Source organism: Triturus cristatus, chromosome 9 (genome assembly GCF_964204655.1).
Source record: "Triturus cristatus chromosome 9, aTriCri1.1, whole genome shotgun sequence".
Taxonomy (NCBI): Eukaryota; Metazoa; Chordata; class Amphibia; order Caudata; family Salamandridae; genus Triturus; species Triturus cristatus.
This window is the reverse complement of record NC_140592.1, coordinates 1,022,403,492-1,022,427,721: the sequence shown is the minus strand read 5'-3', so window position 1 is coordinate 1,022,427,721 and position 24,230 is coordinate 1,022,403,492. Positions and strand designations below refer to the sequence as shown.

At 44.8% G+C, this 24,230-nt stretch overlaps 1 protein-coding gene across 3 annotated transcripts in view; it reads right to left on the bottom strand.

The window, feature by feature from the left end:
- ACYP1 (acylphosphatase 1) overlaps positions 1-24,230 on the bottom strand; it is a 53,075-nt gene that overhangs the window by 23,522 nt on the left and 5,323 nt on the right. For 2 of the 3 annotated variants that reach the window (XM_085626730.1, XM_085626731.1), the window contains exons 2-3: positions 21,592-21,704; positions 8,060-8,152 (exon numbers count right to left, since the gene is read on the bottom strand). In XM_085626730.1, the coding sequence (XP_085482856.1) occupies positions 8,060-8,143 (84 nt within the window). In that variant the 5' untranslated portion in view covers positions 8,144-8,152; positions 21,592-21,704. Of the gene's footprint in view, positions 1-8,059; positions 8,153-12,728; positions 12,877-21,591; positions 21,705-24,230 lie in introns of those variants that run through there. The other variant, XM_085626729.1, reaches the window with a different exon arrangement.

Here is a 24,230-nt window from a genome sequence, read left to right as displayed (position 1 = left end):
AATCTTCGCTAGCATTCAATCCAGCCGGATTTTTTGTATTGAGCTCCAAAATATAACGCGTCTCCAAAAGGCGTAATTTACCTTCACGGTTACCACCGCGTTTCATCGGTGGGACCGTGTCTATCACATAATAGTGGAGAAAATTGGAGTTACTATCATGTGACAGCTCAAAATGCCTAGCGACAGGATATGCCTGATCCTTAACTGTAATCGCCCTAATGTGCTGGAGTATCCTCTTGTGGGCCGGTAACCTGGTGCTACCCACATATCTCAGCCCACATGGACACTCCAGCACATATACAGCAAATTCTGTCTTGCATGTCAATCTTTTCTTTATCAGGATGGGTTCAGATTTAAAAGGGACTAATGTAATGTGTCTTATTATACCCAAATTTGCACGCCTTACAAGTAAAACACTTCTTAAAACCCTTGATTTGTGCCATCCAAGTTGTTGGAATGGCCAATTCCAGGCTATTGCTAACTAACCTGTTGCTCATGGAAGGTGATTTTCTGAAAGTTAATGTTGGTTTATTTGCGACAAGGTCGCCAATAATAGGGTCTCCTTGCACTAAGTTCCAGTTACGATAGTAAATTTTTCTGAGCTCCTGATGTTGCCTGCTATAGGTTAGGATAATCCTAGTTTGGATATTAGAAGTGATCTCACTAGAAAGAATTTGCTTGGCTTTTGGAGCCAAGACCTCACACCTGGGTAAACTTCTTGTTTTCCTAATTGCGCTATCTATCACATTAAGTGAATAGCTGATTGGTGGTTACATGTTAGTCAACATTCGAATCGGTCGAAATCAGGAAGTGTCAGCCGCCATTTTGTTTGTTTTCAGTGCGAGAGTGAAAAAGGAAGGTGCGAGAGTGAAAAAGGAAGGTGGCGAACGTGAACCTGACCCCCTAGCCTTTGTCAGGGGGTCCCTGAAGGACCCCGAAGGCAGAAAAAAAAATGTAAATGTTTTTTTTTTAAAAATCGCGGGGGTGCGCGCACGGTGAAAAACCAAAAAAAAAGTTTATTGTAAAATAAATATATAAAAAAAATAATACGTAAATAAATTAGCATTTAAAAAACCGTACAAATTCACTGAAAAAACCATAGGTTTCACACACGTTATAGTTAGGAATTAGCATTTAAAAAACCTTGCAAATTCACTTTAAAAACCATAGGTTTCACACATGTTATAGTTAGGTGGATATTTCACTCGTAAAAAACCAATGAAATTCCCCCGTTATAGTTAGTTCAGATAACTATAACTCGCGCGACCGCCACTCTATCACAAGGATGATGTCATCAGTGAGGTCATGAGTGATGCCACTGACCATGTCATGAGTGATGTAATATGTGACGTCATGAGCAGTGGATTGCGGGCGCGCGAGTTATAGTTATCTGAACTAACTATAACGGGGGAATTTCATTGGTTTTTTACGAGTGAAATATCCACCTAACTATAACATGTGTGAAACCTATGGTTTTTTAAGTGAAAAAAAAAAAAATATATATATATATATATATATATATATACACAATATACACATACACACTTCCTGTTTAATTAAACTAAAAGATGGACTAATTTCCTGTTTAATTAAAATAAAAGGTGACCTAAATGTAGCCCAGTTGTTTGCCGCTTTTGTCTCCTGGGATCCATGATTAAGGGATGTCTTTCCCGAAACGTGTCGGATCAATGCTTTGAAGGGGGCGTGCTTTGATCTCCACTTACCTGGCAGGGCCCTTTATCCTATCTGCCTGGGAGTGCTAGCCACGTGGGTGTTTCCTTTCTTTTCGTAAATGTGTGGCTGCAACCCGGCCACGGAGAGCACCGCTGCTGGAGCTTTGCGGATCCGCCCCTGACCACATGGCGGGATTACGGAACGGGTGGCCTGGAGGCTACCTTGCAGATGGAACATAGTGGGGATCATTGGCGCTTTTCACCCCTTTTTAAACAAACTCTGCAGGAAAAGGTACTTTGCGGCAGGCATCCCACTTGGGAGATATTGTTCTGGACTACTGGTTCCATGATTCAATGGGGCTCACTTGAGCCAGACTTCCTGTTTAATTAAACTAAAAGATGGACTAATTTCCTGTTTAATTAAAATAAAAGGTGGACTAAATGTAGCCCAGTTGTTTGCCGCTTTTGTCTCCTGGGATCCATGATTAAGGGATGTCTTTCCCGAAACGCGTCGGATCAATGCTTTGAAGGGGGCGTGCTTTGATCTCCACTTACCTGGCAGGGCATTTTATCCTATCTGCCTGGGAGTGCTAGCCACGTGGGTGTTTCCTTTCTTTTCGTAAATGTGTGGCTCCAACCCGGCCACGGCGAGCACCGCTGCTGGACCCTTGCGGATCCGCCCCTGACCACATGGCGGGATTACGGAACGGGTGGCCTGGAGGCTACCTTGCAGATGGAACATAGTGGGGATCATTGGCGCTTTTCACCCCTTTTTAAACAAACTCTGCAGGAAAAGGTACTTTGCGGCAGGCATCCCACTTGGGAGATATTGTTCTGGACTACTGGTTCCATGATTCAATGGGGCTCACTTGAGCCAGACTTCCTGTTTAATTAAACTAAAAGATGGACTAATTTCCTGTTTAATTAAAATAAAAGGTGGACTAAATGTAGCCCAGTTGTTTGCCGCTTTTGTATCCTGGGATCCATGATTAAGGGATGTCTTTCCCGAAACGCGTCGGATCAATGCTTTGAAGGGGGCGTGCTTTGATCTCCACTTACCTGGCAGGGCCCTTTATCCTATCTGCCTGGGAGTGCTAGCCACGTGGGTGTTATATATATATATATACTTTTTTTTTTTTTTTAAAGCAGCTCATAGTATACCGGAATCAACAAAAAACTCCTCCGCAAACTCCAGACCGCTCTGAACGCCGCAGCCAGACTCATCCTCGATATCCCACGGCACAACCACATCAACCAACATCTTCGCGACCTCCACTGGCTCCCCGTCGAAAGAAGAATTACTTTCCTCATACAGTACTTCTGTACTTTTACTTGAGGTGTGGAAGCAAACATTATCCTCAAACTTTACTAACGATAGAAGCAAAAAATATCAATTCTATTATGAAGACCACATTTCCCAGAAACCCGGTCCAGTAAGTTAGAGGCCACGATGAGGCCCTGCTGCAGCACAGCACAGAATACAGTTTTGCACTTCTCACAAGGAGCTTGGTGCCACTCAGAGAAATCTTGTGACTTTGCAGATTGCGCCTTCAGTTTGCAGTGTATGGCAAGGGACAGGCCATCGGGTCGGAGGCCAGAACTGCACCTGCTAGCTTACTGTTCCCGTCATAATCAGCTGTTTAGTGTCACAGGGTGACACTGTCTGGAGCGTACAGACCACATATATGGATGTTCCACTATCATCTTGCACAGCATTGGGGAAATGAAAGGAATGGTAGTATAAGCAAAGGTAAAGTTGATGCACCAAGTGATCAAAAAAGTCTCTTTGTGTCCTTAACATCTGCTTGTGAAGAATGGGCATCTGTTGTTATGGGAAATAGTAAATAGGTCTCACAGCAAAGTCCCTCGTCGGTTAAATACAAGCAGCAGTTATCGAGTTTCATTCTGCTCATTCATTGCTGATCCCTGCTATGAGCTCTGCTGATAGAGCAGTAATATTCTTCACAATGATGGCACCAATGAAGGCCAGGCAGTGCTGGTATATGGTTCTGAGAGATGTTGATATAATTCCGGATATGACTAAAGCCAGGCTTAGGGGAGTATTTTTTATCATGACGGTGCCACTTGCACTAATTACTTACGCGCTGAGGACTTAAAATTCAGTGCGCCTGGTCTGATGGAGCTTGTAGACACATTCCAAGGACAACCAGTGCAGGTTTCACTACACACACCTGCAAAATTATGCTGAAGTGCTTTTCAATCTGGGCATATCTAAGGCATTGAACCCACTTTCTAGGGCTTGTCACATCCAAAAAACTGAAGATATATTATCAGCCTTCATGAGAGCGTCAGAAAGACAGCGGCCTACATCCTAAGAATTTATTTGAAGTCTGCAGATCTTTTCCAGGTAGTATTAAAGCTCACTACACCAGAGGCATGGCTGCAACAGTGGACACTGCCTCTAGTATCCAGCTGGTGGACGTTTGGAAAGCAGCAATACAAAGGACAATGCATTCTTTATCAAAACACTCCTATCTGTGGGGAAAGGGGGGCTACAATAGAGGGTTATACACTAACCATAGAAAACTACGCCTCACTGGCCCCAAGGCGCGTACTGTTGAAGTGTGGCATGGAGTTCAGCGGCGAATGGGTTGGCAGGGACGCCTAACGAAAGCTACCCCTCTGTGTGAACCGGACATCTTGGGGCGACTCAGTGATTATGCGGGATTCGACAAATGGGACCTGATAGGGATCTCCAATGTGGGAGATTTGTGGGTTAAAGGTAAGAAGGCATCGTTTGCGGATCTCCAAGTGAAATACGAACTAGTTCCTTTGGAGCGCTTCCGCTATCTCCAGATTAGTCATGCCATTGACTCTGCCCTCCCGAAGGATACTCTCCTTCCGGATTCCTCTCTTCTTGAGGACAGATTATTGCTGGACCCAATGGACCGCAAGGCTATTTCCCTCACGTATAGGAAATTGGTTAATAATCGGACCGACCCAATGCTGAAATTACGGTCAAATTGGGAGGCAGACTTGGGGGAACTGGCCGAAGAAGACTGGAGAGAGGCACAGGCCTCCCCCCGCGAGGTTGCGAACCCGATGAGACTTCGGCTGGTCCAGCTCAAGATCCTCCACCGAGTATATTTTGATGCCACGTTACTATTCAGGTTGGGTAGGCGGCCCGATGCCCTATGCCTCCGACATTGTAACCAAACTGGCACATACATACACATCCTGTGGGACTGCCCACATATACAACACTATTGGAAGGACGTCACCCAACAGTTGGCCAGGACATGTGACAAGCCTATTCAACCATCTCCCACACTATGTCTCCTTAATGTCTGGGACGCAACAGACCTCAAGCAAGCGGAACAGTCATGGGCCACTATGGGCTGGGTTATAGCGAAAAGGAATATAGCTCAGAAGTGGGGAGTGGACACTATACCGCATTTACGAGACTGGGCAAAAGACATGGATCATGCCATGATTGCCGAGTAAACGGTGTATAAAGGGAGAGGATGCCCCAGAAAATGGGATCAGAAATAGGGACGCTGGAACAAATACAGGGGGGGGGGGGGAATCTGCATTTCCCCTACGGTGGAACTGAGACGGGAGAGGCTTTCGTTGCTGGATAGGGAGGTTGAGGAGGGGTCGACACAGGCTCAGGACAACTGACGGGGAGGGATCCGGTGGTGAACCAGTACTGTTTTATTTTGCTCTTCTGACCCGGGGACATAGTAGTTACCCTTATAGTTAATGTTCGACTTTTGAATATAGCAATTCTTTGTACTCCTGATGGCTTGCAGGTTGTAATGTAATGCTGTATTTCTGCAAAACTGTGCCAAAGATGCCTAAAACATTCTTTTACTGCTGAGCTTTGTTCCTAATAAAATGTTTTTAAAAAGAAAATCACTCCTATCTGGAAATGTAAACCTCAAGAGGAACAGTTGTGGGACAGGCAGTAATGCATAATCAGCTTGCATAAGGTAAGTATCATTCCTGCCTACCACAAATTTACTGCTGTACCGCTTTGTTAGATATAATTCAAGCCAGCTTTGTTAGATATAATTCAAGCTTGCAAAACTTTTAAAGATTCAGTGCAGGTGGAGAAAAAGTTACTTATCTACAATTACAATTCTCCAGCCTTGGTACCTCGATTTTATTTATGAGTTGTATTCATATACTAATATGCTTCCCTTTACTCTCACATTTGTATGAGGCTATTGCTTCTGGTACTTAACTTTCTATGAAAGCCTGAGATGTGGTAGAGGATCTCTGAGCCACTGCCTCTCGTTGGCCAGAGTCTGGGTCAAAGAACGAGCTGCACAGACAGCACAAGATGCAATGTTAAATGAGTGATCTGTGTACATGACTGTTTTGATATTTTTGTCTGGCAGTTCACAGACTGGGAACAGGTAATATTTCAAGCATGTGAATCTAAGAAAGATACTAAATCTAGAGAACTGTAGTTACAGGCAAGGAACATTTTCTTCTGCGCCTGCTTAGAACGTGGAACAAACAGTCCAATTCAGAAATGATTATTCCCATTGCTAATTTCACTGTTGAGGATGCCTATCGTATAGCAAAAAAATTGCAAAATGAATTTAATTTTGTAATTGTAGTGAGAGTAAAACGGTTTATTTGAGAAATATGGCAGCTTTTGGTTAATACTGAAGCTTTTGTCAGACCAATGGAAAGTAACAAGTAAAACTCTTCACACCCGATGTAAAGGCACCTCACTTTTATAGGCTCCGTTCCCTTTTCATCAAGTTGAAATGGGCTGCCAAGAAGGTATAAACTTGTACAACTCCATTGTTCAGGTGACTTGGAAGTCCCACATTCCATATATCATCTTCTTGATCAGGCGTGCCTCATAATTGTGTGTGCTGTCTACAGATTGGCATCATCTAATTTCAGAGTAACCTCTGGGTGTCTCAGTGCGTCTTAAGTCAGTGGAATGTAGAAAATGACGAATGTGACAGAAATTGACACAACCAGTTAAATGTTTACACCATGGAATAGACTGGCACTAGGTGCACATTTGGTTTAACTACTGTTCCCAATAATTCCACTATATGAGTGCTACGCCTGTCCCTTACACTTGAGAATAGTTTCAGGGAGATAATGACTGCACCAAAACTAAGCACATTTGGTAATTTATTTCCAAGTGGTAAATTATTACCCTTGGAAGAGTTTATGGTTTTAGTATCTGGTTTCCTGATTGTCATATTATCATTTAAGCATAGCAAAGGGAGATTGGGCCAACGCTCTTCCTGATATTCTATGCCAAAGGGGAATAAGAACCTGGGTGTATTATTATTGAAGCTGGGGGGCTGAGTCACTGATTTCAGTCACATAAAATAAGGCAGTTGTTGCAAAGCCCACTCAGTCGATGAATCACAGAGTTTTGTTTGCATTAAACTTGGCCCTGTTCATCAGTCTAGGCATACTAGAAATCAGCCTTTAATGTATTGGGTGTTATGATTGAGTCTTGAATATAGAACTCACCTCTAGTGACTGTTCAATCATCCAAACTGCTCCATGCAACTAGTAAGTGCCATTTGTAGAGGAGCAAACAACTGCATTTGTCTTGTTTATCCCAAGTTTTAGAATATTGAAAAGAGTTATGAAAGTAAAATGAACATAATGCGAGTCAAGAGTGCCATGGCAAGAACACATATCGTGTGGACAGTGCTTCACTTTCAATGGACATTCATTATATAACAGAACTACCAACAGCACATTTAAAATACGACAAAAAGCAGGATAAACAAGAACTGGCAACAGCACATCTGATAATCACTTTATCAAATAAACAGCATTAGAAACTGGATGTTATATTAAGCATGGCAGCATTAAATTACAACGTATAACACCCAACAGTACAATTAATTATCTTATTTGAATTATTTCTAAACACCCATTACAGATGCTATATTACACACATCCATAATAGCATCAGCATGCAAAATGCATTTTCAGGGCACATGTTTTTCAGGAACTTGTGCCCCGAAAAAGTACACATGAAAATCAACATTCAGTCGTAATGCTTATTTATTGTGTGCTTTGTCATATTTTGTATTAATGTTACATTTACTAGAAAATCAATAAAGCAAGCAAAACAAACCCAAAAAATCATCCTTTTCATCATATGGAAGTACGGCATTCTCACACCCGCCCCAGGACCCTGAAAGAAATGATGAGTAAGAGAAGGATTTGCACTGCAGCAGAATGACTACTGCATTCGTCCCTTTACTAAATTTGGCAGACAATACAATAAGCTTTCAATGTTCCGTTTATTGTGGCCTGCCCCAAAATACATTAGACAATTCAATACCAGATTGCACTTCAAACAAAACAACTATTTTTAACACAAGGAACAGAAAGAAACACAAAGAAATAGATGATGAAACACAGACCTGTGTATACTTCCGGAAAAACACACCTTGAACCCTTCCGAAGACTTCATAGTCCACTGAAAGCATGCCATCTCCCTCAGCCATGGCACTATACTGTCACACACAAAACAAAAAGTAAACATGGTGGTCACCGCTGGGCTTGGTATGCTTGACATTCAGAGATACCAAAGAAGACAGTGCAATCCGATAAAGTGTGTCTGCGGCGAATGCTAATAACTCAGCATTGGCCTTCAGCCTATAAGACACTCTGTTAGCAATTAGTAGATTAAAGGCAGGAAAAGCCCCTGGTCCTGATCTGATCCCGGGTGACCTGTATAAATCGGAACCAATGATATGGGCCCCGTATATAAATCTTATGTCTAATTGTATATTGGCTGGTGGGGATATTCCAGAAACATGGAGGGGAGCCGAGATAATTACCATCTATAAAAAGGGCGATGCTGCTATCCCCTCCAACTACAGACCCATCAGCCTGATAGACAATTTACAAAAGATTTTTTCCAGGCAAGTCCTGGATAAATTAAAATGCTGGATGCGCGATCATATGATATTGTCAACATACCAGGCGGGCTTTCGCTCCAAAATAAGCATGTGTGATCAAGCTTTCAGATTCACTCTATTAACTTGGAAATATGTGCTACTTAGGAAGCAGAAGCTTTATGTAGCTTTCGTGGATCTGCGAGCTGCGTTTGATTTAGTACCGCGTGACTTGTTGTGGAAGATTATGCTAGATCTATGTGCCCCTGTAGGTCTGGTAACAGTGATAGCACGACTCCATGCGGATAATTATGCCCAAGACAGATGGGGGGAAAACGGTGAACTAACTGAGAAGATACCGATACGACGTGGGGTGCCACAAGGTTACGTTCTCACCCCCACGCTGTTTTCTCTGTTCATCAATGATGTGGCAAGTTATTTAATGGTTAGTAAGAACGATGCACCTTCCCTGAGCGGGGAAAAAGTCCCTATCCTGCTCTTTGCAGACGATTCCTTAATAATATTTAAGACACCAATGGGCCTGCAAGTATTATTGGATAGATTCTTAGAATTTTGTAAAGATCGGAGATTGGAACTCAACACCTCCAAGACAAAATATATGGTGTTTGGGAAAGTACGGGGTGGCCTTCGGGTGATCAGGGTCACACATGAGCCCCTGGAGCGGGTTAAAAACTTTGATTATCTAGGCATAGGTTTGAGTGAGTCACTCAATTGGGAATACCAACTAAACAAGAACTACTTAATCCTATGCCAAAGGTCCAGATCTACACTAAGATTTTATAAACAATCTTACACTCAACCCCTATCCTCAGCATTGGAAATCTACCGTACAAAGCCCAAAGTGGAGCCCTGTATGGAGATGAGATTTGGGGCTACACCTTCATTAATAAGTTAACAACTTGCGAAAACACTTTTGTTGGATCTCTCACTTCAGTACTGATTACAACTCCTCCTTTTCTGTGATCTTGGGTTGAAGACAATTAGGGACTTGGCTGCTCTGAAACTCTTAATCTACTGTCTGCGCCTATGGACAACCCAGCAACTTATTGCTTATCGAAATTCTTTACGGGAGGTTATGATGATTAATGGTGCAAAAAGCTTGCCATGGTTTAAACATACCGCAGACTGGTGCAAGACATTAAGTATGAGGGACCTGTGGGAATATCCGGACAGGGCCACAAGAGATGATTTATTGAGATTAAAAGCCAGATATTGGGAGGCGGTGGCCAATAACTCTACCAATAATCTGACCAGCTGCCAGTTAACATCGAAATCCGTAGCTGTAAAGTCATGCATACAATTTGAACCCTTTCTGGACCATATCTCTGCCCCTCTTGCAAAAAGCTTATACTTGAGGTTCAGATACGGCAATCTGCTCCTGAAATTTACCGGCAAGGAGGCGGTTGGCCTAGTATTGGATTTATGTCCTGCCTGCATTACAGTTAGAGAAACTGAAGAACATGTTTTGTTTTTTTTGTCCTAGATACCAGCAGATACGCAGGAGGTGGATAAGACCAATCTGCCTCAATTTAGGAGCTAGGCAGCATCAGATAGTGTACAGAATTTTAAAAACAGATGTATCTGAACCGGTAGTTTTTTCTGTTAGCCGCTTTTTATTTGCTTTCTGGATAATCCGACAGAAGCTTTTATCATAGATTGTAATGTATTATGAACTGTCTTGTATAATATGCACCTTATGTACCCATATCTTTCTCTTAATGTATTTTGATGTATGTTTGACTGTCCATTTCTATCGCCCCTTTTAATAAGCTATTCAAAAATGTATTTGTTTTTATATTTTTTAACTTGTGAATTGACAATGTTTTTATCCTTTGTATACTTTAATGGTTTTGTACAAACAAACCGAATAAAGTTATTTGACTTTGAGTGTCTGCATGACTTAACACTCCATACCCAAATGAATGACATGATGGTGGCCACACATTTGCGTAGTACCCCTCGAAGAGGACGCCCAAATTATTCTCACATCACCCATAACTTTTCCATCACAGTCTTAATACAGATTCAGGAAGAAAATCCCCAGGGACAGCTAATCACGGTTTTCAACAAATAACAAGCAAGCTAGGATAACCAATAATCACAGCCTCACCTTAGTTCCAATACGGGAAAACAATTGAAGCTTTCTAAATCTGTCAAGAATGGTTTTGTTGTATATGGCTTCCACTGGAAGCCTTTAGCATTAATTAACCTGTTCTTAATATGGGTATTCACTGCTGTCCACCAAAGACGTTACCACTGCAGTGATGCCATCAAGGGAAAGCGCTTTCCTTCCCTTTTGATCTGCTACCTCTCCCCCATCTCCAGAGATGGCGGCAGAAGATAGTGGCGTAATGGCGGTCTCACCTGCCTTATCCCGCCTCTTCACAGACCCGAGGGAGACGGAATAATTAGGGCAGCGATGTGTCTGCATTGACCACCTCCCATGTAAGCACGAGATTCTGCATACCCACGCTGAGAGGGGAAACAAAGTCACATTGAGAAGCAGTTTTCAAAGAGCCATTGGCAGGATAGTGCCGGATCTCTGCTTTAAGTGTGAGAATAGGTAGCACGGCTTTAGGTTGAGAGTGGGCCGTGGTGGATGGCACGGACAGTTTTTAATTTTGTGGTGGGGAACGAGTTTTTCAATGGGAGTGCCAGAAAGCCAGGTATTTTTTTAAAGGGGTGGGGTATAAGCAAAGGACGTTGTGGGTGGATGGCAGGAAGAGATTTATTATATATTTATTTAGAGATGGGGGGTGGGGGAGGGGAGGGATAATTTCCTAGCTATCATAATGGAAAGTTTAAATTCTATTAAGGACACAGAGGCGAGGTTTATGCTGTACTTTCTTCACTTTTATTTTAACAGCAGCTATTTCAAACAACAATAAACTTTATTTCCCATGAACCATTGTAATGGAGGTAGAGACACCAGCTTGGGTCCATGTCACAACAGTAGTACTGAATCGTTGTGCTTCTGCGCTTGAATAAAATACAGACCCCTTACTAGGGCGTTCAGATTCCAGGCAGCAGGGGCTTCCGACACACACTCTGTGGCTGTTTGCGCTACTCTATGCCCCTGGGGTTGCAAGAGTGAGCTCACCGCCTGTGGAGAGAAGCCATATGTGCTGCAGCGCGAATGGTGCAGCACTCTCATGCAGTTGGATGCCCGCACCACACTTTCGCCTCAGACATTCCTGCCGGCTGTGGAGCTCATTACACCCCCCCCCCCCCCCCCCAGGTCTCTTGATGCCCCACACTGCCTCCTCATAGCGCCTCCCGGTTGAACACTGGACTTCTAGCTGCTCTAAGTACTGTGTAGACATGTGACTACCTGGTCGGACAGGTTCAGACATTCCTGCCTGGCTGTGGAGCTCATTACACCCCTGGGTCTCTTGAAGCCACACACTCCCTCCTCATAGCGCCTCCCGGTTGAACACTGGACTTCTAGCCGCTCTGCATTCTGTTCTGTGTAGACATGTGACTGACCGGGTGGACAGGCTCAGACATTCCAGACAGAGCAGGAGAGACATAGGTAAAACAGGGTTCAAAACCTGGGGATGGATGCGGAGCGCTGCTCCGGAGAAGTGATGCTGCAATCCTGGAAGTATAGCGCTTGATGACATCCAGCGAGTACATTTTTCGCTGTTGGAATGTGCCCTGTACAAGGTGATGCCTTAAAAAAGTTCTGCAGAGGTTTAATTTGATCAAAATTGGAGATCGTAATCCCACAAGGAACTGAAGACTGTAGGCGTAAAATGGCGGCTGCCTAATACTCGACATACGAAGGTGTCGATCAGCTGATTTATAACACCAAAATGCTGCATGAACTTCCCGCACGAACAGATTCGTACCGCATTTGTATTGCGATAAGGTATTTAAACCTTCTTTTGAGTTAGGCGATACTCGCCGATGCCTGCGTCAGCTTGCCTGACTTTGTAATGGCAGCTAGTGGAGACTTACAGGAGCCGCGTTCAATGTACATTCTCAGGGTATGCGGTACAAGCGAAGCGGAACTAGCATGCCAGTAAGCGCACAATCTTCAATTTGACATCAAAAGCTTTAATTGAGGATTAAAATTGCCAGCGGACAGCCCCCTTCAACAACGTGGCGCAAACTAGCGGCTGCCAAAGCGCATCGAAGGGCATAAACTGCAGTCTGTTCATTACCGTACCGTTATTGTGGCACCAACGAGTAAACATCGAAGCACGCACAAGCGCTGTATCATGGACGCCATATTCTAGCGCATTGTTCACCACCGCATCAACTCCTCTGCGCGGATGTATAGCTGACGGAAGTGCCACTAACAGAGATTCTCCAGTTAAGTAGCCGATCACAAAATGTATGCAGTCTAGCAACACCGGTAACAATAATATGTAAAAAAAAAAACAACAAGATTTGTTTCCAAACCACTCAATGACTTCTTACTTTAACCCAACAGCCAGAATAGCTTTTGTCTGACTCTGGTAACATGATCATGCTTTCTTTAGTGTAAAGAGAGAGGAATAGCATCCTTCAAAAAGAACACTTCAAATCAACCCAGTTTCTTTATCTTTGTTTGACTTTCCTAGCAGCTGTAAAACTCTACATGCGAAGAGCTTGATGCTCGTTTGATTTCCCTATCATGACAGTCCTTTAATACACACAACATGGAGAAACCAGTTTGTTATTTCTTGTCTTCTCCCTTGGTCCGTTGGGCTTCATCCTGCCGACTCTCAGACATTGCTCCTCGGCTGGACGGGGGGTGGGGGAGGGGAGGGATAATTTCCTAGCTATCATAATGGAAAGTTTAAATTCTATTAAGGACACAGAGGCGAGGTTTATGCTGTACTTTCTTCACTTTTATTTTAACAGCAGCTATTTCAAACAACAATAAACTTTATTTCCCATGAACCATTGTAATGGAGGTAGAGACACCAGCTTGGGTCCATGTCACAACAGTAGTACTGAATCGTTGTGCTTCTGCGCTTGAATAAAATACAGACCCCTTACTAGGGCGTTCAGATTCCAGGCAGCAGGGGCTTCCGACACACACTCTGTGGCTGTTTGCGCTACTCTATGCCCCTGGGGTTGCAAGAGTGAGCTCACCGCCTGTGGAGAGAAGCCATATGTGCTGCAGCGCGAATGGTGCAGCACTCTCATGCAGTTGGATGACCGCACCACACTTTCGCCTCAGACATTCCTGCCGGCTGTGGAGCTCATTACACCCCCCCCCCCCCCCCAGGTCTCTTGATGCCCCACACTGCCTCCTCATAGCGCCTCCCGGTTGAACACTGGACTTCTAGCTGCTCTAAGTACTGTGTAGACATGTGACTACCTGGTCGGACAGGTTCAGACATTCCTGCCTGGCTGTGGAGCTCATTACACCCCTGGGTCTCTTGAAGCCACACACTCCCTCCTCATAGCGCCTCCCGGTTGAACACTGGACTTCTAGCCGCTCTGCATTCTGTTCTGTGTAGACATGTGACTGACCGGGTGGACAGGCTCAGACATTCCAGACAGAGCAGGAGAGACATAGGTAAAACAGGGTTCAAAACCTGGGGATGGATGCGGAGCGCTGCTCCGGAGAAGTGATGCTGCAATCCTGGAAGTACAGCGCTTGATGACATCCAGCGAGTACATTTTTCGCTGTTGGAATGTGCCCTGTACAAGGTGATGCCTTAAAAAAGTTCTGCAGAGGTTTAATTTGATCAAAATTGGAGATCGTAATCCCACAAGGAACTGAAGACTGTAGGCGTAAAATGGCGGCTGCCTAATACTCGACATACGAAGGTGTCGATCAGCTGATTTATAACACCAAAATGCTGCATGAACTTCCCGCACGAACAGATTCGTACCGCATTTGTATTGCTATAAGGTATTTAAACCTTCTTTTGAGTTAGGCGATACTCGCCGATGCCTGCGTCAGCTTGCCTGACTTTGTAATGGCAGCTAGTGGAGACTTACAGGAGCCGCGTTCAATGTACATTCTCAGGGTATGCGGTACAAGCGAAGCGGAACTAGCATGCCAGTAAGCGCACAATCTTCAATTTGACATCAAAAGCTTTAATTGAGGATTAAAATTGCCAGCGGACAGCCCCCTTCAACAACGTGGCGCAAAATAGCGGCTGCCAAAGCGCATCGGAGGGCATAAACTGCAGTCTGTTCATTACCGTACCGTTATTGTGGCACCAACGAGTAAACATCGAAGCACGCACAAGCGCTGTATCATGGACGCCATATTCTAGCGCATTGTTCACCCCCGCATCAACTCCTCTGCGCGGATGTATAGCTGACGGAAGTGCCACTAACAGAGATTCTCCAGTTAAGTAGCCGATCACAAAATGTATGCAGTCTAGCAACACCGGTAACAATAATATGTAAAAAAAAACCAACAAGATTTGTTTCCAAACCACTCAATGACTTCTTACTTTAACCCAACAGCCAGAATACCTTTTGTCTGACTCTGGTAACATGATCATGCTTTCTTTAGTGTAAAGAGAGAGGAATAGCATCCTTCAAAAAGAACACTTCAAATCAACCCAGTTTCTTTATCTTTGTTTGACTTTCCTAGCAGCTGTAAAACTCTACATGCGAAGAGCTTGATGCTCGTTTGATTTCCCTATCATGACAGTCCTTTGATACACACAACATGGAGAAACCAGTTTGTTATTTCTTGTCTTCTCCCTTGGTCCGTTGGGCTTCATCCTGCCGACTCTCAGACATTGCTCCTCGGCTGGACTGCCTGATCTCTTCCCCCCCCCCCCCAGGCCCCCGTCTCTCATATCACCCATTTCATCTCCCCCCCCCCATCTCTACTTCCTTGGAGGTCTTATTTCTCCGTTCACTCTGTAGATAAGTAATATATAATCGTTATTAGCCTAATCGTTGTGAATATGGAGTCCTGAGTGAATTTTACTATTTAAAGTGATACAACTCTAACCACTAGTATATGTAGTAGTTCTTTCTATAACTATTTTGTGATTTTGAGCTTACCCGTTTGCATCTCTCCTCTGATTGACTCTACAACTTATACAGTTCCTTTTCTTCTATCTGTATCTCTCCCTTGTGGGACTCTACAACTCGCTGACTTCCTGCCTTGGTCTCCCTATTCTCCCTTTCGTGGATCCTGTTTTTTACTAGATCGCTAACTTACTCTGGTATTGAGTGTGTAATCTTTCTGTAATTAATGTGATCTTTTTTGTCATATGTTCCCCCTCTGTTACTTGCCAGTTCCTACCCACCTCCTAGCCCCCTAGCCCTTGTGCCCTTTGACTAAGCACTCCTTCTCCCCTTGTTGGGGAAAGATCCAATATTTATTCCCTGGAGTCTCAGTGACCCCGCTGAGAGAGTCCACAGCGCCAAGGGAGCCACTCACAGTTGAGGTATGGCATGGCGCCCCTTACCAAAGCACTCCCTCTCCCCTTGTTGGGGAAGGATCCAGTAGGTAGGCCTTGGAGTCTCAGAGACCCCTCTGAGAGAGTCAACTGCGTAAAGGGAGACTTACGCAACGAAGATGTGGGAATGATACCACTTCCACTGGGATCACAGCTTCCGGACCTTGGACGCAACTTTTACTAGTCTACCGGTTTTTGCCCCCTTCAGCCTCCCCCCCTCTTTCATGCTTTGTCTCTTACCCTCCTCCACCTCTTTCCCTCTTTCATTCTTTGTCTACTTCCCCTGCTACTATCCCCTTTCCCCTGAATCTCTAACCTTGCCTGCTTTTTCCCTTACGAATATGTCCTTATGCTTTTTCTCGACCTATCATGTAACTATGTAGCTATGCTCTGATACTGTTTAACCTTGTAACGATGTAACCTGCAACTATGGTCAGATACTCATGTAAAGCGCTCTGATACCTCCGGGTCTAGCCAGCGCTACATAAAACCTTTCAAATAAATAAATAAATCGCCCCTGGTGCCTCTTATGGGTGGCAAGAGCAGACTCGGGAGCGGCTGCAAAGGAGTGTCTGAGCATACCTGCAGCCACGCTGAAGAGAACACAAACAGCCGTTAAGCAGAATAATAAATGAGATAAATATAACAAGATGTTTTGGCCAGGAAGCCGAGGACACTTACCTGATGGCTGATGGAGAAGCAAAGAAAGAGGGGGCAGGAGAGTCAAGAAGGGATTAGGAGGAGAGATCCTGTTCGATGATTGGCAGGGTTAATGTTTCTTGCTTTTCCCAATGGTTCAGAGGGTGTTGGGAGGGAGATTCTTTATGAACAGTGTGTGTGTAGTCAGTCTCTCTCGCTCCCTCTCTCTCCCCTTGACTTTCACCCTCTCCACAATCAACCAAAGGACCCTTCACCTGCTGCCACTGCCGCTAATTTGCCTGCCACACAGGACCTCCTACCCAAATGGAACCCCATACCGCTACCAATCTGCAAACAAGCTGAAACAGTTCCAATGTATCCTGCTCAACGCCCGCTCCCTCTGCAAACAGGCCATGGAAATCTGGGATACAATAACAACCCTCTCCCCGAACGTTGCCTTCATCACCGAAACATGGATCAACCCCTCATCAAACCCTGACATTGCCACTCCTGACGACTATAACATCATTCACAGAGACCACCGCAACAAACACGGCGGAGGCATCACCATCATCTTCAGGAACACCATCCGATGCACCGTCGCCAACGACGACCCAACAGCTCTCATGGAGCACCTCGACTTCCGGCTACAGACCAACGCTAAGACCATGATAAGAGGCACTCTCGCCTACAGGCCCTCAGGACCCTATCCAGCTTTCTGTAATGCCATCTCTGACCTCATCGACTCCCTGGCCACCGACTCTCACCATTACATCATACTCTGCGACCTAAATTTCCACATCAACGACCCCAACTCCCTCACCTTCCTGGAGAACCTGAGCAACAGCGCCCTCACCCAACTTGTCACCAAACCCACGCACAAAGACAGACACACACTCAACTCCATCTTTACCTCCAGCAACCAAGTCAAATTCACCCACGTCAGTTATCTCACCTGGACCGACCACCCCATCATCCACTTCACCATCTCCGACCCTCATCACACCACCACCAAACACCACTGCCCGTCCCACCGAAGCTGGAGCATGGTAACCTAAACTCAGTGGACTCAGGCCCTCAGTTCCACACAACCAGAAAGGGCAGCAGACCTCAACCAGTCCGTCCAGAACTTCTCCGTCTGGATCACCAAACGCGCAAACAGGTGCCCGGTGGAAACCAGCAAAAACCTCAAAACAAGTGAGTTAGTACACCCTGGAGCTCAAAACCACCAAAAGCAACTATTTCTATTTTCTAGATTTGGTAAAGCGCAACAGCTACCCCAGCAATGGGGTGTCCCGGCGCTAGCAACAAGCAAACTCCTACTAAACGGGGGAGGGAAGGCCAAGAACCCTAGAAAGCGGGGAAGAGGTGGGTCTTGATAGCTTTGCGAAAGATTGGGAGACAGTCTATGGAGCGGATGCTGGGGGGGAGATCGTTCCATAGTTTGGGCCCTAGGACGCTAAAGGAACGGCCACCAATGCGACTAAGTCTGACTCTGGGAACTGTCAGAAGAAGTTGATTAGAGGAGCGAAGGTCACGGCCAGGGACATAGATTCGGGCCAGCTTTCGCAACAGAGGGGGGTTTCCCTTTTTGACGATCTTGAAGATCGTGATAAGAGCTTTGAATTTCACTCTCTGTTCTACGGGCAGCCAGTGTAGTTTGCGGATGGTGGCTCTGGCTGAACATCTACGTGGGAGACCGACCAGAGTTCTGGCCGCCGTGTTCTGGATGCGTTGGAACCTGGCCGTCTCAGCTTTATTAGCTCCCAATAGAAGGACGTTGGCATAGTCCAGGCGAGACAAGATGGTTGCCTGGATAATTAACTGGCGAGCTTTAGAGTCAAATAGCCCGAGTATAGGCCGGAGGTTTCTTAGGAGCCCAATGCAGGTGGCTGCCACCTTTTTAGTATGTGACTGAAAGCTGAGGTTGGCATCCATCCAAACTCCCAAATTTTTAACACAGTTTTTAGGGGATGGAATGGTGCCAAGGGATGACGGCCACCAGTGCTCATTCCATAGGCAGGTGTTTCGGCCGAGGAGTAGCACCTCGGTTTTCCCGGCATTAAGCTGGAGGTAGTTGTCCGTCATCCATTGAGCCACTGATTCCATGCCCTCTTTAAACTTAGATGCCGCGATGGATGGGCTTTCAGAGAGGGTGACGACAAGCTGGGTGTCGTCGGCGTATGAGACCAGCGTAAGCCCCCACTCTTTGGCCACATCAGCAAGCGGCTGGACGTATAAGTTAAAGAGGGAGGGGCTCAGCGCTGAACCCTGGGGGACTCCTTGGGCTATGGGGTGAGATTTAGAAAGAAAAGGGGGGGCAGACACCTTAAATGATCTGTCTTTTAGAAAGGATTGGAACCATGAAAGAGCACGGCCTGTCACACCGGCCTCCTCTAGACGATCCAAGAGGATGTCGTGGGACACCGTGTCAAAGGCTGCGCTGAGGTCTAATAGAATCAGCGCAGCACTTTGTCCGGAGTCCAGGATCGTCCTGAGATGTTCGGTGGTGGCCAATAAGGCAGACTCAGTGCTATGGCCCGCACGAAAGCCATTTTGGGAAGGATCCAGAATTCCGTGACGGTCCACATGTTTCGAGAGAATGCCGTTGACATGGGCCTCTGCTATCTTAGACAGCCAGGGTAGAAGGGATATTGGACGGTAGCTTTCCGGTTTGGAAGGGTCGAGGGAGGGTTTTTTAATTATAGGTGATACCCACGCTTGTTTCCAGGCAGTGGGTACAGAGCCCGAGGTAAAGGAAAGGTTGAGGATGTCCAACATGGGAGATAAAAAAAGTTCCAGTGAGTCCAGGGAGTGAGAGGGGCTCATAGGGTCGGCGGGGGATCCAGATTTTACCTTCCTGCAAAGTATGTTCAGTTCGGCGGCCGAGATGGCAGGAATTTGGGTGAGAGGAATACGGCTGGGGGCTAAAGTTGCAGGCTGTCTGGAATGAGGGGAGTTCTGTAGAAAGGTGGCATATATTTTTTGAACTTTTTCAACGAAGTATATGGCAAGTTGCTCACATTGTTCGTTGGAGGAGATTTTTGGAGATGGTGCCCTAGGGTTTTGGAGTTCTTTGACTAGTTTAAAAATGGCTTTAGCTGGGTTTGAGTTAGAGCTGATTTTGTTAGCATAAAATGAGGCGCGGGAGGATCTGATGGCTTTATGGTAGATGCTACCGACTAGAGAAGATATGGCGAACCACCAAGAATCCCTCTGACAGAGCTGCTCACAAAGCAGCCCTCATCAACTACCACCTAGGCGTCAAGAAAGCCAAGAGAGCAGCCATCACCACTTGCATCGACACACGAAGGAGTTCTTCAAAATAGTCAAGGAATTCTCCAACCCGACAGCCACTGAGAACACCACACCCTTACCAAGAAATCTGTAGCACCCTCTCAGACTACTTCCACAGCAAACTCACCACCATCTAGAACAACTTTGACTCCTAAACCAACTGCCTCAGTCTCTACAATCTCTACCTCCCAGCAGACACCAGCGGAACGATCACCACCTGGTCTCCACTTACCACTCAGACCTCACAGCCATCATTTTGCCCATCCATTCCGGGCCACCCACCTACCCCTGCTCCCACCATCTCTTCAACCTCGGTACCAACCCGATCAGCATGGCGTTCACCAGCAGCATCAACACTTCCATCTCCACAGTCACCTTCCCTCCGCCCCACCCTGTTCAACATCTACATGACCTCCCTCGCAGATGTCATCTGAGCCCACGGACCCAACATAATATCCTACGCAGACAACAGTTCACCCTCTCACTCACAGAGGACCCCTCCATCGCCAGAACCAACTACTGCAATGTCCAGATTAATGTAGCCAATTGGATAAGAGACAACTGCCTCAAACTCAACTCTGACAAAACAGGAGTACTGATCTTCGGAAGAACACCTCCGTTTGGTAAAACAGCTGGTAGCCACCAGAACTCGGACCCACGCCCACATCGACCGACCAAGAGCACAACCTCTGCATCATCCTCGACAGCCAACAGACCATAAAAAGACAAGTCAACCTAGTCGCCTCCTCCTACTTCCACAACCTCTGCAGAATCTTCAGATGGATCCCAGTCAACATCAGAAAAACTGTCACATAGGCCCTTGTCATCAGTCGCCTCGACTTCGGCAACACTCTAAACACCAGAATCCTCATCCAACTCCTTAGAAGACTCCAGACCATACAGAACACCACAGCCAGATTCATCCAGGACCTCCCCAAACAGACCCACAGCACTCCATACCTCAGAAACCTCCACTGGCTCCCCATCTGGAAGAGATGCCAGTAAGATCCTCACACATGCCTACAAAGCTCTTCACTACCAAGGACCATCCTACATCAACCACCGACTGAACTTCCATCAGCCCTCAAGGAACCTGCACTCCTCCTCACTCTCCCTCACACACATCCCGAATCTGACACAGCTGCAGCGGTGTCCTCTCCTTTATCTACATCATCATCAAGACCTCGAACAACCTGACCCCTACCTCCTGACAGCACCCTCCATGGCAGACTTCAGGAAGAAACTCAAGACCTGGCTTTTCAACTGAGACTCTGCACCATCAGCGCCCAGATACCCTTAGGGGTGACAGTGCTGGACTTTACAAATGACTGATTGATAAATCTGTATATAAACAATAAGTCGTTAGAGCTCTGGTATAGATATCAAATTAACTCCACAAGCAGCACAGAGATGGGATGTCTTCTCTAGAATAACAACAAAAGCTATTCTTATTATATGAGTTCTTAGAAAAATACAAGGCAAATAAAAACATTTTTTACATGTTTAGATTATGACATTGACCATCACAAGTACAAACAAAAAACTATTTTTATAAAACATGGAATTAATTTTTGATCGGATATCTCAAGTGACCTTCCAAAATCCAAGGAGTATTTACTTTAAGATGGGCAGCTCAAAATCTTGTAAATTACAATCTCTGCCTAGGCACAGTACCCTATACATGCATATTTGTATGCATTCATTATGTAGAAATGTCTAACTTACGTAAGAAAAAGCCTTCTTAATAGAGTCCTATATATGTTATGTATGGACAAACAGTGAACTGCTTTGTTCTGCACCTTCTTTAAGCAGTAGAGGGTGGTGGGTTAACCCGGAATCTGTAAAGAGAGAAAACGGTAGTTGTTTAAAAATGAGGACCGCAGCATAGGACACCACTCAATACACATTTTTCAAAAAACAGTGGCAGGCACAGTTGGATTTGATATTAAAACTAGTTAGAAATTCTCATCAGTGTTACCAATAACTTTTGTGTATTTTTTTAATGTTTCCATTTACCAGCCACGCTGCTGTGCACAAACGTGGAATCACTTGACTCTCTATGCAAGTCACACAGTTGCTCCAACATGTGGAAATGCTTCAAGACCTTCATGTTGTTTGCCACTGTGAAGTACTAATAACAAGGAAGCCACGGGATGTTGTATTGGAAGCAGATTTTGTTTTAAGCGCTGCCTTCCCTTACACACATTTTCTAAAACCTTTTCATTCACCAGCCATTGTCCTGTGGCATCAAGCCTTTGTTCTTGGACAGGGAAGACTAATTTTGGAAAAGACATTGTGCCACAGAAGAGTACTAGCACCCCCAAAATGCTGCCAGGAAGATGAGCAGGAAGTTGGAAGAGCTAAGACTACAACTAATGAAAACACCATCTACTATTGTATATTTGGGTCATTTGTGCCGCACAGAAAGACAACCACTGCATCCTTTGGAGTCAATTATTTTCAACAACCATATTTGGTGATTTGGCTTAATGTCATCATGTATACCACTTGGTATCAAGTTTTAGCAGTACTAAATCTTCAAGGCTGAAGTTGCATGCAGGAAATGTCTTGCTCTTGACAATAGGAACAAGTCCAAAATTCTACAAAGCGTAAAACTGCCTACCTGATGGATAATTCAAGAGTTTTGAAGACCTGCACTACAAAGTTTGGTAGCTGTGGTGCCCAGTTTCCGTAGTCAAGAGTGAGGAGCGACCAGTTTTCATCTGAATTCATTCAACCTTTTATCCAGTGCATTGCGTCCAACCGTTTTAATGGCTTTAACCATACAGGAACATGGAGCAAACGGGACCAAACCATAATTTTAGCTTTTAGAAAAAGCTAAAACAAATGTTGAAGAGGCACAATTCTTCAGAAAGACTATTCTAAAGGATAGGAGCCAGCATAAAAAAGAATCTGGTTCGATACATGCCTTTGTGAAGTGGAGAAATCCCAGGTCTCACAGAACAAGAATTGAGCTGAAAAGAGTGAATATGGTGTATCAATTTGTCCTATATGTACTGAGGACCCAACCCAAAGGCATCCACATGGCACAAGACGTAATAACCTTAAAATGGGAAACCTGCAACTTGGAATCCAGAAGAGACTGGCCAAGGAGAAGTTACATTTTCAAAACAATATGCCCCCACTCCACCCCAAGAAGGCAGCCAACATAATTTTGAATCAATTACAATTTCACATAATAGTATTCTGAAAGATCAAGGTACAAAGAAATCCCATAGTCACAGCCTCAGTTTAAAATGGCTATGAAGTATCAACATATAGGGTGTGCCAGAATGACCTTAGTATGCCAACATAAATATGGTATACTGTGGGAAAACGTTAATTCATAGGATAGTAACTCAATGAATACTTCAATTAGTCATATACAAGTATGATTTTAAAGTACACTATTTACTTAATGGTGGCATAATAATCTTTACTCGCAGCACTAATACCTGGAGTGTGTATTAAAACTACACACAAGAAGGAAAAGAAAAAGAAAACAATCGCCAAAGTTAAAATACAAAAACAAATGGTTACAACTACAATACAAACAACATTGCTTCAGTCTTCTGGTTGTTTTGAACAACAATGTAACTGCACTCCTTAGTTACTGTGAACTCCATGCAGCAAGTAGTCCTTGAAATTGTGATACATGGAGGACAATCCTGCCCGCAATCTATTGGTGGTGTGTCCATAAAGTTATTTAGTATATTCAAGATTGAATTACTCCTCAAAAGGAAATTGTCCACAAAAACCAATGCTTCAAAAGGCATGTCCTTGGAACTTTTTGGAAAAGAACACAAAAGGCTAATGCGCTCTAGATACATTCCTTAAATGACAGTGTGTAGCCCCTACACTACAACCATAGATATACATTCGCATCCGCAGTGAAACACCCTTTTGACTAAATATACAACCTCATCAATCTGTCAATTAATGCATGCACTTGCTTTCTTATAAGCGTCTTCACTACAGTGTGCATCTTTAATATTTTGTATGTCTCTTTCTGATTTTATAACGTTTGTTTTCGGTTCTTCATTTTTAATTATATTTTTATATGTTTCTGTCACTGTACGGCTCTGGGATGCCGCTTTGTGAAGAAACACTCAAATGAAAATGTGCTTGCTATCTATTCTCAGACAGGCAACAAATTTGGAAGGATTTTTCTCAGCGTTAAAAGCAAAACATTTGCCTAAACCCTGTGGTGTTAATTTTTTTGCCAGTGCCCCTCTGCCCACCAAATAATGTTACCTATCTCCAAGGCCGTCCCAAATCCTGGAACCCGGGTCTCCCCTCATCCTGGTCGCAGCTTGGGAGGGAGCAAAAGAGGGCATTGTCAGCCTATGTTGATTTTTGCCCCC